The following is a 13,484-nucleotide window of genomic DNA, read 5'->3' as shown; positions in this document are numbered from 1 at the left end:
TAGCTTTCAGCGTATATAGAGATGTGGTCTGTTCAGCCCAGCCAGACAGAAGGGAGGAACTGGACAGATATCTTTACCAGGTCACCGACCTGGGTCAGAAATATGGTGGATCGGCATTTTACGATTACCACCGGTCCTTCTCCGCTAAAGCTGCAGCAGCACTTTCCCAGTTCCAGTTTGTCACCAATTGGGCGGAGATGGACACCGAGCTATTTTGCCGGCACTTTGCAGGTCTCAGGGCCCCCACCTGCTCGAACTGCCAATCCATATTTCATTTAACAGATTGGTGCCCGAACTCTAGCCCTGGCACGCCGCAAGGGGCGTGGCCCGGTCCCTCCGGTGCTCAGGGTAATCCCAGTTCAGTGGACAAACTAGGCCGGCCCATAATCTACCTCGGCAAAAGCCAATTATGCAATAACTTTAACTTGGGAAGTTGTGCCTTCAATGCGTGTCGGGCCCTGCACATCTGTTCATTGTGTTTCAGAGCTCACCCACGCTCCTTGTGCCCTAGGAAAGCCTCAAAGCAGTTATGACTAACCGACATCAATGTCGAACTGCTGTCAAGTCTCCTCAAAAACCATCCTGACCGAGTCTTCACTGAATCCTTAATAGCTGGGTTCCACGAAGGGTTTCACACAGGGTTAGTCGCTCTTCCTCAAGCCAACTGGGAGGGTTCCAATTTACTGTCGGCCAGTCATGACCCAGAAGCAGTCGAGACATTGATACAAGCAGAGGTCAATAAAGGTTTCTTGCTGGGCCCCTTTTCTGATGTTCCCTTTCAGCACTGGCGCATCAGTCCTATCGGCATTGTGTCTAAACAGTCATCGAATAAAAAACGTATGATCTACGATTTGTCTGCTCCACATGCTTCGTCCACCCCCAGCCTGAATTCACTGATTCCATCAGAGGAGTACTCAATGAGATACTCTTCTATCGATCAGGCAGTCCAACTCATCTTGCTCTCAGGCAAGGGTTCTTGGCTCACCAAGGCAGATATAGCTGACGCCTTCAAGCTGCTGCCCATCCAGCCACAGCTTTGGGGTTTTTATGGCATCAGATGGTCCAATAAATTTTATTTTGCAAATCGTCTCACTTTCGGTTGCAAAAGCAGTCCATGGCTCTTTGACCAGTTAGCACAGGCCCTCCACTGGATATTGGTTCACCACGGCGGTTTGCCAATGGTCATCCACTATCTGGACGACTTCTTGATAATTGAGAAGCGGCATCCTCACCCGACCGGTTTAAACACTTTGACGGAGTTCTTTAATCAGTTACAGGTCCCGTTAGCTCAAAAAAAGACAGAAGGGCCAGCCACACAGGTCACCTTCCTAGGTATCATCTTGGACACGGTCCGTATGGAAGCCAGGCTTCCTCCAGAGAAATTAAGTAAAATCCGCATAGCCATGGACAGAGCAGTACTAGGAAACTCCATCACCAAAACGGAACTTCAGTCTCTTCTGGGAATGCTCAATTTTGCGACCAGGGTCATGCCGCAGGGTAAATCGTTTATGTCAAGGTTGCTGCAGCTTCTTCCTGAAGCTCAGGATCAGGACAGCACAATTTCTTTAGACAGTCATGCCAGGGCAGATCTGCACATGTGGAAGTCATTCTTGTCAAACTGGAACGGTATTTCTTTATTTATTCCTCCCCGAACCTCACTCTCCCCCATCATTTTTTCAGATGCAGCGGGGTCAGTCGGGTTTGCTGCTATTTCTGGCAACCATTGGATGGCGGGCAAATGGCCCCCAGAATTAAGCTCCGACATAGATGCTTTAAAATCATCCCCCCTCATAGAGCTTTATCCCATAGTAGCAGCCGCTCAAGTCTGGGGAAAACAGTGGGCCAATTCCTCTGTCCTTTTTGTCACGGATAGCCAGGCATTAGTTGACATCCTCGACAAACAAAGGGCTAAGTCCCCAAAAATCATGTCACTGCTACGCAGACTAGTATGGCTGTCCCTTTCTTTTAATTTCCGTTTTGCAGGGGAACACATTCAGGGACATAAAAATGTAGCAGCAGATGCATTGTCTAGATTAAATTTTTCGGTTTTTTTCCAGGAGATGCCCGACGCGGATCCCACGGGAGCCTCAATTCCGCCACACAACACTCTAGTGATGGACTAGAGTCTCTCATCTCGACAGCAAAACATTTCATAAGCCAATCCTTAGCCCCAAACACGGCCAGGAATTACAGAACCGGGTTGAAAGCATTCAGTAGGTTTAGACTCCTTTACCCTCAGGGCGACCGGGACGAAACATCGTACCTGCTGGCGTTCATAGCTTTCTGTCAATCCCAACTCAAACTCTCTCACAGTTCCATCAAAATATACCTAGCAGGCCTCCAACACCACTTCATGCTTAGTAATCCGGATCGTTCTTCCATTTTCTCAAACCAGGCCATCAAGGCAGCCCTTAGGGGAATTCAGAAAACCGCCAAACAAACTCCCTCCCGCAGACAACCGGTGTCCACCAAGCTGTTCAGGGATCTGTCTTCCGCGCTAGACGGCTCCCCTTTTGGGCCCTTGACCAGCACGGTATTACAAGCAGCCATGTTTTTAAGTTTTTACAGCTTTCTCCGTCCAGGAGAATTCACCGGCAGCACCCCGGGGCACGGCTGTCTTCGCAAAGACCAGCTGTCGTGGCATAATGACCATTTCATACTCAGCCTACCACTGACCAAAACAAGCCAAACAGGGCCACCCACGGAGATTAAATATTTCCCTACCCAAAACAACTGGTGCCCGGTCTGGATTCTTAACAAATTATTATCCCTGTTACAGTCTGCTCCTCCCAACAGTCCTCTCCTACCCTTCAAAGATAAACCCCTCTCTTCACATCAATTCACGTCCCATATCCGTTCGCTAACGGCAGGCCTTGGGTACGACCCAGGCGTCATCTCGGGTCACTCATTCCGCATCGGAGCGGCTTCGTCAGCTTCAAAACACCAAGTCCCTGCTCATGTCATCCGTTCCATGGGACGCTGGAGATCTTCTTGTTTCAACAGATACATCCCGAATCCACATAGGGAAATATCCCAGGCTTTTCAATCGTTGGCGTTATAGGTCATGCGGGGCTGTAGCACACAATAAACCGGTTTGCACGACACAGTGTACTTGTCTCTTTTGCCCTCTCCAGGCCTACCCACGCCCGTGGCTCCCGGCACAACTCAGCCATAGTTTAGGTTTGGCATGCCTTACCCACGTCCAAGACGCTTCCAGCCCTGCCCATAAATAAATATTTAAGCAAAAAAAAAATGGTACCAATCAAAACCACAACTTAGGCTACTTTCACACCAGCGTTTTTGCAAAAACACTTCGGTTACTGATAATACGGATCCGGTTGTATTATCTTTAACATACCCAAGATTGATCAGTTACGAACTCAGTTGAAAGTCAATGGGGGACGGATCTGTTTTCTATTGTGTCAGAGAAAACGGATCCGTTCCAATTGACTTGCATTGTGGGTTAAGACAGATCCGTTTTGCTCCACATCCTATGACGGAAAGCAAACCGCAGCATGCGGCTGTTTGCTCTCCAGTATGAGAACGGAATGGACTGCATTTGGAGCATCACGTTCTGTTCAGTTACATTTTGTCCCCATTGACAATGAATGGGGACAAAATGGAAGCGTTTTTCTACGGTATTGAGACCCTATGACGGATCTCAATATCGGAAAATATTAACGCTAGTGTGAAAGTAGCCTTAGGCTACTTTCACACTACCTGCAGGACGGATCCGACAGGCTGTTAACCCTGTCGGATCCGTCCTGCCGCTATTTCGTTGTGCCGCCGGACCGCCGCTCCATCCCCATTGACTATAATGGGGACGGGGGGCGGAGCTCCGGCGCAGCACGGCAGTGCATGGCGAAAGGCCACCGAACTAAAAGTCCTACATGTCCGACTTTTTAGTCCGGCGGCCTCTCACCACGAACTGCCGTGCTGCATCGGAGCTCCGCCCCCGTCCCCATTATAATCAATGGGGACAGAGCGGCGGTCCAGCGGCACGATAAAATAGCGGCAGCATGGATCCGACGGGGTGAACAGCCTGTCGGATCCGTCCTGCCACTAGTGTGAAAGTAGCCTTATCTGGCAGAAAACAAGCCCTCATACAGTTACAGCATCAGAAACTTAAAACTAGCAAGGAAGTGGAAGAGCGAGACATTGGAGGAGGTTATCCTAATGGTTAAAATTTCCTCTTACTCAAATGTGTATGGATGAGAACTATATCTTTCATGTAAGGAATATAAGGGAGAAATGGAACATATGGATGGAGTGTGCATATTCCATGCTATAATTAATCATTTTTAGGCCCTCCCTGCATGGTATTAACTGCACGATAGTCATTGAATGAATATGCTAATATTTAAAGTTTTGTATTGTGTATTATAATATATAAATAATTTAAAAATGCTCTATATTTTTGGTCTAATTTTTGGGTGACCGGTGTCACATTTAAGCCACACACCCTTCCTCAACTGTCATATGCCTTTCCACTAAGAACTACCCCTTGGTCATAGAAAGTACCTAAAATACGTGATAAGGCCTCATGCACACGACCACGGCGGTGCTGTGGTCCGCAATGCACGGGTACCGACACCTGAATGGGGTCCACGCATCCGACGTCATGGAGAGAAAACCCACCAAAGCACTCCGTAGGGCTTCTGTGGGCTTCCAATCTGTGCCCTCGTTCCGCACTGCACCGTATCTCCCGGATTGCGCACCCATTCAAGTGAATGGATCTGCATCCGTAATACAGGGAGTGCAGAATTATTAGGCAAGTTGTATTTTTGAGGATTAATTTTATTATTGAACAACAACCATGTTCTCAATGAACCCAAAAAACTCATTAATATCAAAGCTGAATATTTTTGGAAGTAGTTTTTAGTTTGTTTTTAGTTTTAGCTATTTTAGGGGGATATCTGTGTGTGCAGGTGACTATTACTGTGCATAATTATTAGGCAACTGAACAAAAAACAAATATATACCCATTTCAATTATTTATTTTTACCAGTGAAACCAATATAACATCTCAACATTCACAAATATACATTTCTGACATTCAAAAACAAAACAAAAACAAATCAGTGACCAATATAGCCACCTTTCTTTGCAAGGACACTCAAAAGCCTGCCATCCATGGATTCTGTCAGTGTTTTGATCTGTTCACCACCAACATTGCGTGCAGCAGCAACCACAGCCTCCCAGACACTGTTCAGAGAGGTGTACTGTTTTCCCTCCTTGTAAATCTCACATTTGATGATGGACCACAGGTTCTTAATGGGGTTCAGATCAGGTGAACAAGGAGGCCATGTCATTAGATTTTCTTATTTTATACCCTTTCTTGCCAGCCACGCTGTGGAGTACTTGGACGCGTGTGATGGAGCATTGTCCTGCATGAAAATCATGTTTTTCTTGAAGGATGCAGACTTCTTCCTGTACCACTGCTTGAAGAAGGTGTCTTCCAGAAACTGGCAGTAGGACTGGGAGTTGAGCTTGACTCCATCCTCAACCCGAAAAGGCCCCACAAGCTCATCTTTGATGATACCAGCCCAAACCAGTACTCCACCTCCACCTTGCTGGCGTCTGAGTCGGACTGGAGCTCTCTGCCCTTTACCAATCCAGCCACGGGCCCATCCATCTGGCCCATCAAGACTCACTCTCATTTCATCAGTCCATAAAACCTTAGAAAAATCAGTCTTGAGATATTTCTTGGCCCAGTCTTGACGTTTCAGCTTGTGTGTCTTGTTCAGTGGTGGTCGTCTTTCAGCCTTTCTTACCTTGGCCATGTCTCTGAGTATTGCACACCTTGTGCTTTTGGGCACTCCAGTGATGTTGCAGCTCTGAAATATGACCAAACTGGTGGCAAGTGGCATCTTGGCAGCTGCACGCTTGACTTTTCTCAGTTCATGGGCAGTTATTTTGCGCCTTGGTTTTTCCACACGCTTCTTGCGACCCTGTTGACTATTTTGAATGAAACGCTTGATTGTTCGATGATCACGCTTCAGAAGCTTTGCAATTTTAAGAGTGCTGCATCCCTCTGCAAGATATCTCACTATTTTTGACTTTTCTGAGCCTGTCAAGTCCTTCTTTTGACCCATTTTGCCAAAGGAAAGGAAGTTGCCTAATAATTATGCACACCTGATATAGGGTGTTGATGTCATTAGACCACACCCCTTCTCATTACAGAGATGCACATCACCTAATATGCTTAATTGGTAGTAGGCTTTCGAGCCTATACAGCTTGGAGTAAGACAACATGCATAAAGAGGATGATGTGGTCAAAATACTCATTTGCCTAATAATTCTGCACTCCCTGTATGGTACTCACAACCGCCAGTGCCAGCATATTGTGGACCCGCTGTTTGTGGGCCACAATACAGGCACGGCCGACACGCGGTCATGTGCATGAGACCTAAACGTGCTGAAAAGCATGTAGGTCCGTTTTATTTACACAAATTAGTAAATCTTCCCCACTTTTTGCACATAAATTGTATTGCATATTCGTAACTTTTCAAGATCCTCACACTTTTCTGCTTTTCAGTCAATAGATTTTTTTCAGAGATTCTTTTGTCAAATTAAGTCAAATACAAGTCAATTACAGTGGAGAAAAGGTGTACTCAAGGTCACCCCACCAAAGAACATTAAGGGGTAATATTGATAAAATGGGTTTATCCATTTTTAGGTAATTAAAGCATATCTGTATAACTGAAGGTAACAGTATATAACCTTGTCATATTTTTCAATTCCTCACAATTTTCAAGACCTCCTCTGAGGTAAATCATTCTTGTTTATGTCAAGAGACGTAGAAATTGTAAAGAGCTAATAGAAAGGTGGATACTAGTGTAAGCAGTATAGGGCAGTTTAGGGAAATCTTCTGTTTTTACACAAAAATGTTTTCGCTCACAGCAAGTAGAGATATTAAAGGGGTTGTTTGGCCAGAAAAGCTAATTTAAAGCGGAGTCTGGTAGGCGGAGTCTGCCCTTGTTCTGCTCTAGTGCTGGCTAATCGCAGCGCAGAGCTCACAGCCTGGGAGGTTATTTTCTCCCAGGCTGTGAGCTATGCAATGCGATTGGCCAGCGCTAGAGCAGAACAAGGGCAGACTCCGCCTACTATAACTTAGTGACTGAAATCTCCGCCTACTATAACTTAGTGAGCGGAGATACCGGGGGGTATAGCAGGAGAACGGAGCGGCGCCCGGGGATAATAGTAAGTGCAGTGAGATCCCCGGGCGCCGCTCTCCATGTCTGCATACTCAGTTCATAGTGTAATAATAGGTGAAATGTCCTCTTTAATGAGGCCTAGAAAAGAAAAAAAAAATACATTCAAGTAGTCACTGCCGCTGCGTTCCAGCACTGAGGGTCCCGTTCTGATGTTTCCGGTCACCTTTGGACCAGAAGTGTGATGTCCCATCTGTGGTCATGCAGTAATTCACTCAATGATGGCTCAGCGGTCACGTGCCGCTTGGCGAACTGTTATAGCTGGAGCCGTGAACATGATCATGCAAGGAATGTCAAGCTTCCGGTGCACAGTGGAAATATTTGCTTTTGGGGTTGGACCAATAGACAAAATATATCATCTTTGTTTACATAAATGTGGGAAAACCCCTTATCCTGCTTCCTGTCACAGAGCTGCCTCTTCACATCCAAATTGAAAATGCCAGTTTCCATTAGAACATGAATAGACATCTGATGTTTCTCCCTGTTACAGCAGATTCGGGGTTCTCTCTCCCACCCAGCTTATTCGTATTTAACTCCTTGCTGATGCCAATTGCGACCACACCATCTAAGGAAGGTGTGTGAGGGAGGAAGGGGCTTCCTCTTTCAGTGCTTCATCTTCCCATGATGCAAACGTGGAATACTAATGGATTTCAATGGCAGCAAGGAGCCAGACACGGGCCTCCAGGTCTGCCAGAACCATGGTCTAATAGCTTTCCTGTCAGTTTTACACAGGCATATTTAATATTTAAAAAAAAATAGATGTATATGGTAGTGACACAGTACTGTGTGAAAGCAGCCGTAGGCCGTATTCAGATGGTCAATGTTTGGTCAGTGATTTCCATCAGTGATTGCGAGACTAAACTAGGTGCTGCTCTAAATAAAGAAAAAGTGCAGATATTTCCCTTATAATTTATCTTTGTTACGGCTCCAATCCTGGTTTTGGCTCACAATCACTGAAAGAAATCACTGACTAAAGGCACTTGCACGCGACCGTATGTCCTGCGAGACATACGGTCCATGAGCGGGCCATATATCCCGGAGCGACATTAATTGTGCGCACGGGAGCGCACAGCATCATAGGTTACTATGATGCTGTGCGCTCCCGAGCACATGATCAATGCAGCTACGGGACATATGGCCCTCTCACGGACCGTATGTCTCGGAGGGCATGCAGTGGTGTGCAAGGGCCCTAAACACTGGCTGTGTTCCGTGGCCGCGGCCGAGAGCGGTCCATTGTGTGCCGGGCTGGATTCCTGTTCAGAGCAGGATCGCACGCGTCATTGGTTGCTATGACACCGCGCGCTTCATGCCGCCGCTGCACTACAGTAATACACTCGTATGATGTATTACTGAATTGCAGCGGCAACATGAAGCGCACGGCGTCGTAGCAACCAATGATGCTGTGCGCTCCTGCTCTGAACAGGAATCCAGCCCGGCATACCATGGACCGCTCTCGGCCGCGGAACACGGCCGTGTGCATTCGGCCTAAGGCACCTAGCAGCTGCTTATCCACCTGCTCTTAAATCAATAAACATGCAGTCTCAGTTAATTGGGATAATGTTCTATGGAAATACTAGTCAAAAGCGGAACTACTTACACTACCATGGCCCCATCCGGTCACAATATTTGGTTACTGTATACTGAGATTGAACTGCTATTTAGTTGAGGAGTAAGGCAGTGATCAAAAATACAAAAACTAACATTAAATGCCTGGGCTATCCTTAAAAAATGAAAATGTCCCAATGCTTCAGAATGCCCAGATGTAGTAAGGGTACATGCACAGTCTGTGGATAAATCACAGTTTTCTCAAGTACTATGTCCAAATCAGCAAGTCTTGTGGGGTTTTCTCAGTAGGCAGTGGTTAGTACAACTGGTGAACTGGCAGCTAGGTGATGAATGCTGAAGGTTTATGGATTTGCATGAGAAGCTAATATTCTGCTGGGGTTCAACAGAAGATTAGAACTGCTGTAGCACAAACTGCTGAAAAACTTAAAGGAGTAGAGCACTTTTTGGCTACTAGTGACCAATGTGTAGGTAAGATGACTATATGGCACTTACTAATATAGCCTTTGTTGATATTCTGTGCCGTTTGCTATGTTTTATAAGCTATGTCCCATTGTTGGGCATAGAGGTCCTGTTCATAAAATGGCCGCTGATGGAGGGTCATATGACCAGACACAAGACTCAGCCTCCTCCACTCAAACACACTGCACATGCACTAAACTTCCAGCAGAGCAAGTGCAGATAGCAGGTCCAGTGTATGTGAATTTGTGATTTGCCGGTCACATGTCACGGCTTGGAGGTTGTTTGCCATGACACTTTTGCCGTGTGGCAATGTGTTGCTGTTTATGCATGTGTGTGCGCTTTCCCTTTAAGGCTGTTTCTCTTCCCTTCTGGTGAGCATGGGGTTAAGGTGTGTGCTAGGTTGAGCTGGGTGTGGCCTCTTGGCTCTTATAGTCTTGGTGTTGAGAGCCTGAGGTGATATTCACTTCAGCCTTTATTGGGCTGTATGCAATGCTCCTTTCTGGGCATTTCCAGCTGCCCTGTTCTTCAGGGCCACCTTGTGGGACATCGAGGTCCTTGCCTATGTCTACCCTTCCCCATTGTTATGTGTGGTGCTGCACTTATGGGTTGATGTTTGTCTAGTTGTTTGTTCCATGTGTGGTTTGTCTATGGTGTGGATGATCCCGCATGGTTGCAAGACATGTCCTGTTTGTTGTACCTTCGGAAGGGGGTCCCTGGGGTTCCCCGGAGGGGGAAATACAAGAAAGCAAGCTGTGGCTTCTGGTAAGTGTTGTTCTGTTGTCTGTGGCCATCTGGCCACAGGACACTTACCTGCTATTCTGTTTGGTTCGAGGCCTGTGGGAGACTCTGATTTATCTGTGTCTTGGATTAATCGGCCGTCTCTTATTCCTGACTCTCATATTGCAGGGACAGATAGGGTCAGTAGGGCCCAGGTTCCGATGCATGAGACATCCTACCATCTGGGTTCGCTCATGCGGTTAGGAGGTCAGGGATAGGATGAGGGTAGCGATAGGAGGTGACCATCTCCCTTATCCTGGCTTCCAGGCCTAGTGGCCTTTCTTAATTTCAGACATTGGACGGTGGGGAGTTTACCCCACTCCCCACCGTGACATCACATGACCCTCCATCAGCAGCTATTTTATGGACAAGACCTCTGTGTGGACAAAGACTTGGCAAACCAGGGAAATACTGTATGAAATATAGAAAACAGCACAGAATTTCAACAAAGGTTGTATTAGTAAGTGCCATATAGTCATCTAACAGTAACCAGAAAGGGGCCAACCCCATTCATGTTAGCGATGAAAGGAAGATGCCAGAATGTACACTGGGGGGGGTCATTTATCAAAGTGTGATAATGTTTAGTTGCACTGCGGGTTTTACACTATGTTTGACAGTTGGCCAGGATGGGGCGAACTTTGCACTATTTCCAATGTTTTCCGGTTACAGGGGAAAACAGCCCCCTGTGGCAGTTTTGTACAAGGCAGAGCCGATATGGGTCTGCTAAGATCCTGCATCCGGCAACAATGTGATTGCTAGGTCCAATAGAGGAAGCAGCATAGCCACTTCCGCTATTCACTGCATAGCACTCATTGGGAGAGATTTATTAAACTGGTCAATCAGAAAACTGGCTTAGCTGCCCATGCCTCATCATGACAATGATATTCCATAATGGCAGTTTCCGCTTTCAGCAAGATAATGCACCCTGCCACACGGCAAAAAAAATGTCCAGGAATGGTTTGAGGAACATGACAGAGTTCATAGCTTTGATTTGGTCTCCAACTTCCCCAAAGCTTAATCTGATCAAATGTCTGTGGAATGCATTGTTAAAACAAAGCTGAGGCCCTACTCAGGATTTATGGGTGCCCTCACACGTTGTGGAACTTTCCGCAAAAAAATCCCCAGGTACAGATTTTACAAGTTTGCGTTTTTTTGTTGCGTTTTTTCCAAGAATGGAATTAAATGGATATCTGTGAATTTTATTACAGATTTCTGTGAGTATTACATCTCCATTGAAATAAATGACATTCCTCTACAGGAAATCTGTAACCAAATATTATTTGTGTTCTATCTGTTCTATTAATTCCGCAGGTATTGACACTTTTCAACCCCATATGTTAACATAGGGGATGTCTTTATGTTGTGGATTTTATGAAGGCACCCTAAATAATCTTCTACTAACCTGTTGGTGCCAGATATCAAGGGATACCCTCAGAGGTATTACAGACTCATATCTCAACTGCTCAGCGCCATTTTAATGGCCCAAGGGGATCTACACAATATTAGGCAGGTGGTTTTAATATTATGGTTGATTAGTGTATTGCCATATTCTTCAAAGCAGTCACAGGTATCATGTTCTATGAGCCCAATGGTGCACCTGACCCTTCATCTATGCATAGTCTTTCTTCACAATGCCTTCAAGGTGAAATCCTTAGCAGGACTGGTTTATATGCAATACCGTTTCCTGCTATTGATATCAGCCTCATTTAGCTGCAGGAGACCTACACGTAGATTAGAGTGACATTATGTGAACAGTACCCACGGTTTTACAAACACATATTGCTTTTAGCTTTAGGGTTATAGTTCCTTACTATGTTTTGGGAGTTTTTAGCCTTCCTTATGCTAAAATATTTTAAAAATAAGGGCTCTAAGTAAATATATGTAGTTACCCGCTGGAGATATCTTGCATATAGCAACTTCTTTCTAGAAAAGTAAATTCCATGCTAAAGTCCACCTGCTGTAATACAACAGTCAGTGTGTGTTATTTATGACAGTCATAAAGATTGCTTTAATAGACATGCTAAATATGGTCTTTTACGTATAATGATAATAGTATTCATTAAGTATTTAAAGGGGCTTCCCTATCACATAACGTGTTGACATATTGCTAAGATATGCCATCACTTTCTTCTGAGAGCTGGAACCCCCCTTGATCACGAAAATGAAGGACCTTCACTGTTTTCCTAGCATATCTGATATGCCATCAATGTATTAAACGGGAAGGCCCCTTTAAAGGGGGTCTCTCATCAGAATCCGAGAATATGCCATGAGCCAAAATGGTACAAAAAATATTGGAGCATTCAAAGCATGCACGGGTCTCATCGTCAGGTGTCTGGTGTATTCATTAAGGCAGCACTCTAACAATTGAGGGGTTGCTGTGTATGCAGTATCCCCAACCTTCTCTAAGGGCTCGTTAACACAGTTTTTTTGGTGCTGTGTGGAATCTTCACCAAAAAACGCCACCAAAAAGCCTCTCATTCATTTCAATGGCAGAAACCGTGCTGATCTTCTAATTAAAATGAAGCTGAAAAACTGCACCAAAAAACGTACCAAAACAGCGTGTTTTCTAAATCCGTTGTGGTATCTGCACACAGCAGTCCTTCAGGCAGTGTTAGGAGCGTGCGGAAGGTGCTACCCTCATGAATACACCTGACTCATGTATAACCCTGAAAATAGTGTCGTCTTTGATCACTTCTGTTAGTGAAATAGCACAATATTGTTTGTGCCATATTGACATATGGGAGAGCGCATCTGTCCCCATAGTATAATCTGACGACAGATCAGCTTTAACCTTGTTCATTAATCCTAGACCTAAAGAAACCTGGAAAAGGGTAGTACTAACATTTTTATGAACATTCGGTGCAGATCACTTGCTAGACAAACTGAATGCTCTTACCTTACTTCTACCTCGCTTGATCGTCAGAAAGCCCTCATAGTATAAAGGCAGTGAGGTTAGCTTAGACCTTTGCTGATAAATTTTTCTTGGGGCTGTTTCTGCAGCTGCCATGCTCAGTTTCCTTATGCCAAATATCTCCTCAGCAGTTAACTTTCCTCTTTGTTAGCTGTTCGTCGAGTGGAGGAAAGTACGGTAAACTGTGTGTAGAAGGAAGTCCAGGTAGAGAATAATTATGCTGATTGCCTGTGCTACAGGCTCACCCAGCCCATTTTCACTGGGAGGAGAAAACAGGTAAGCGAGGCCATTTTTTTGGCTAAATTCCATCATATCTGACATATGTAGCATACTGTCTCAGAAACTGGACATTATATATAAGCTATAGTAGCAAATGAAATCATGAGGTAAATACCATGAGAATGGATATGTCTATCTATCTCTATAAAATATCTACTGTATCTGTCATGTACAGTATCTTCTCCCTCTTAACCATTACTAAAGTGGTTCTGAGGGGCGGGCAGGGATTCGAGGCAGGGCATGCACACAGATATTCAGCCAATAAAAATCATAGGTAA

General features: G+C 45.4%; 1 protein-coding gene across 2 annotated transcripts in view; it reads right to left on the bottom strand.

Moving 5' to 3' along the window:
* The window catches only part of STAP1 (signal transducing adaptor family member 1), a 105,679-nt gene extending 92,565 nt beyond the window's left edge, over nt 1-13,114 (bottom strand). For both annotated transcript variants that reach the window (XM_044278891.1, XM_044278910.1), the window contains exon 1: nt 12,913-13,114. In XM_044278891.1, the coding sequence (XP_044134826.1) occupies nt 12,913-13,023 (111 nt within the window). In that variant the 5' untranslated portion in view covers nt 13,024-13,114. The remainder of the gene's footprint in view (nt 1-12,912) is intronic.
* Between the last annotated feature and the right edge of the window lie 370 nt (nt 13,115-13,484).

Source organism: Bufo gargarizans, chromosome 1 (assembly GCF_014858855.1).
Source record: "Bufo gargarizans isolate SCDJY-AF-19 chromosome 1, ASM1485885v1, whole genome shotgun sequence".
Taxonomy (NCBI): Eukaryota; Metazoa; Chordata; class Amphibia; order Anura; family Bufonidae; genus Bufo; species Bufo gargarizans.
The sequence above is the reverse complement of the archived record's forward strand: the minus strand, read 5'-3'. Positions and strand labels throughout refer to the sequence as shown.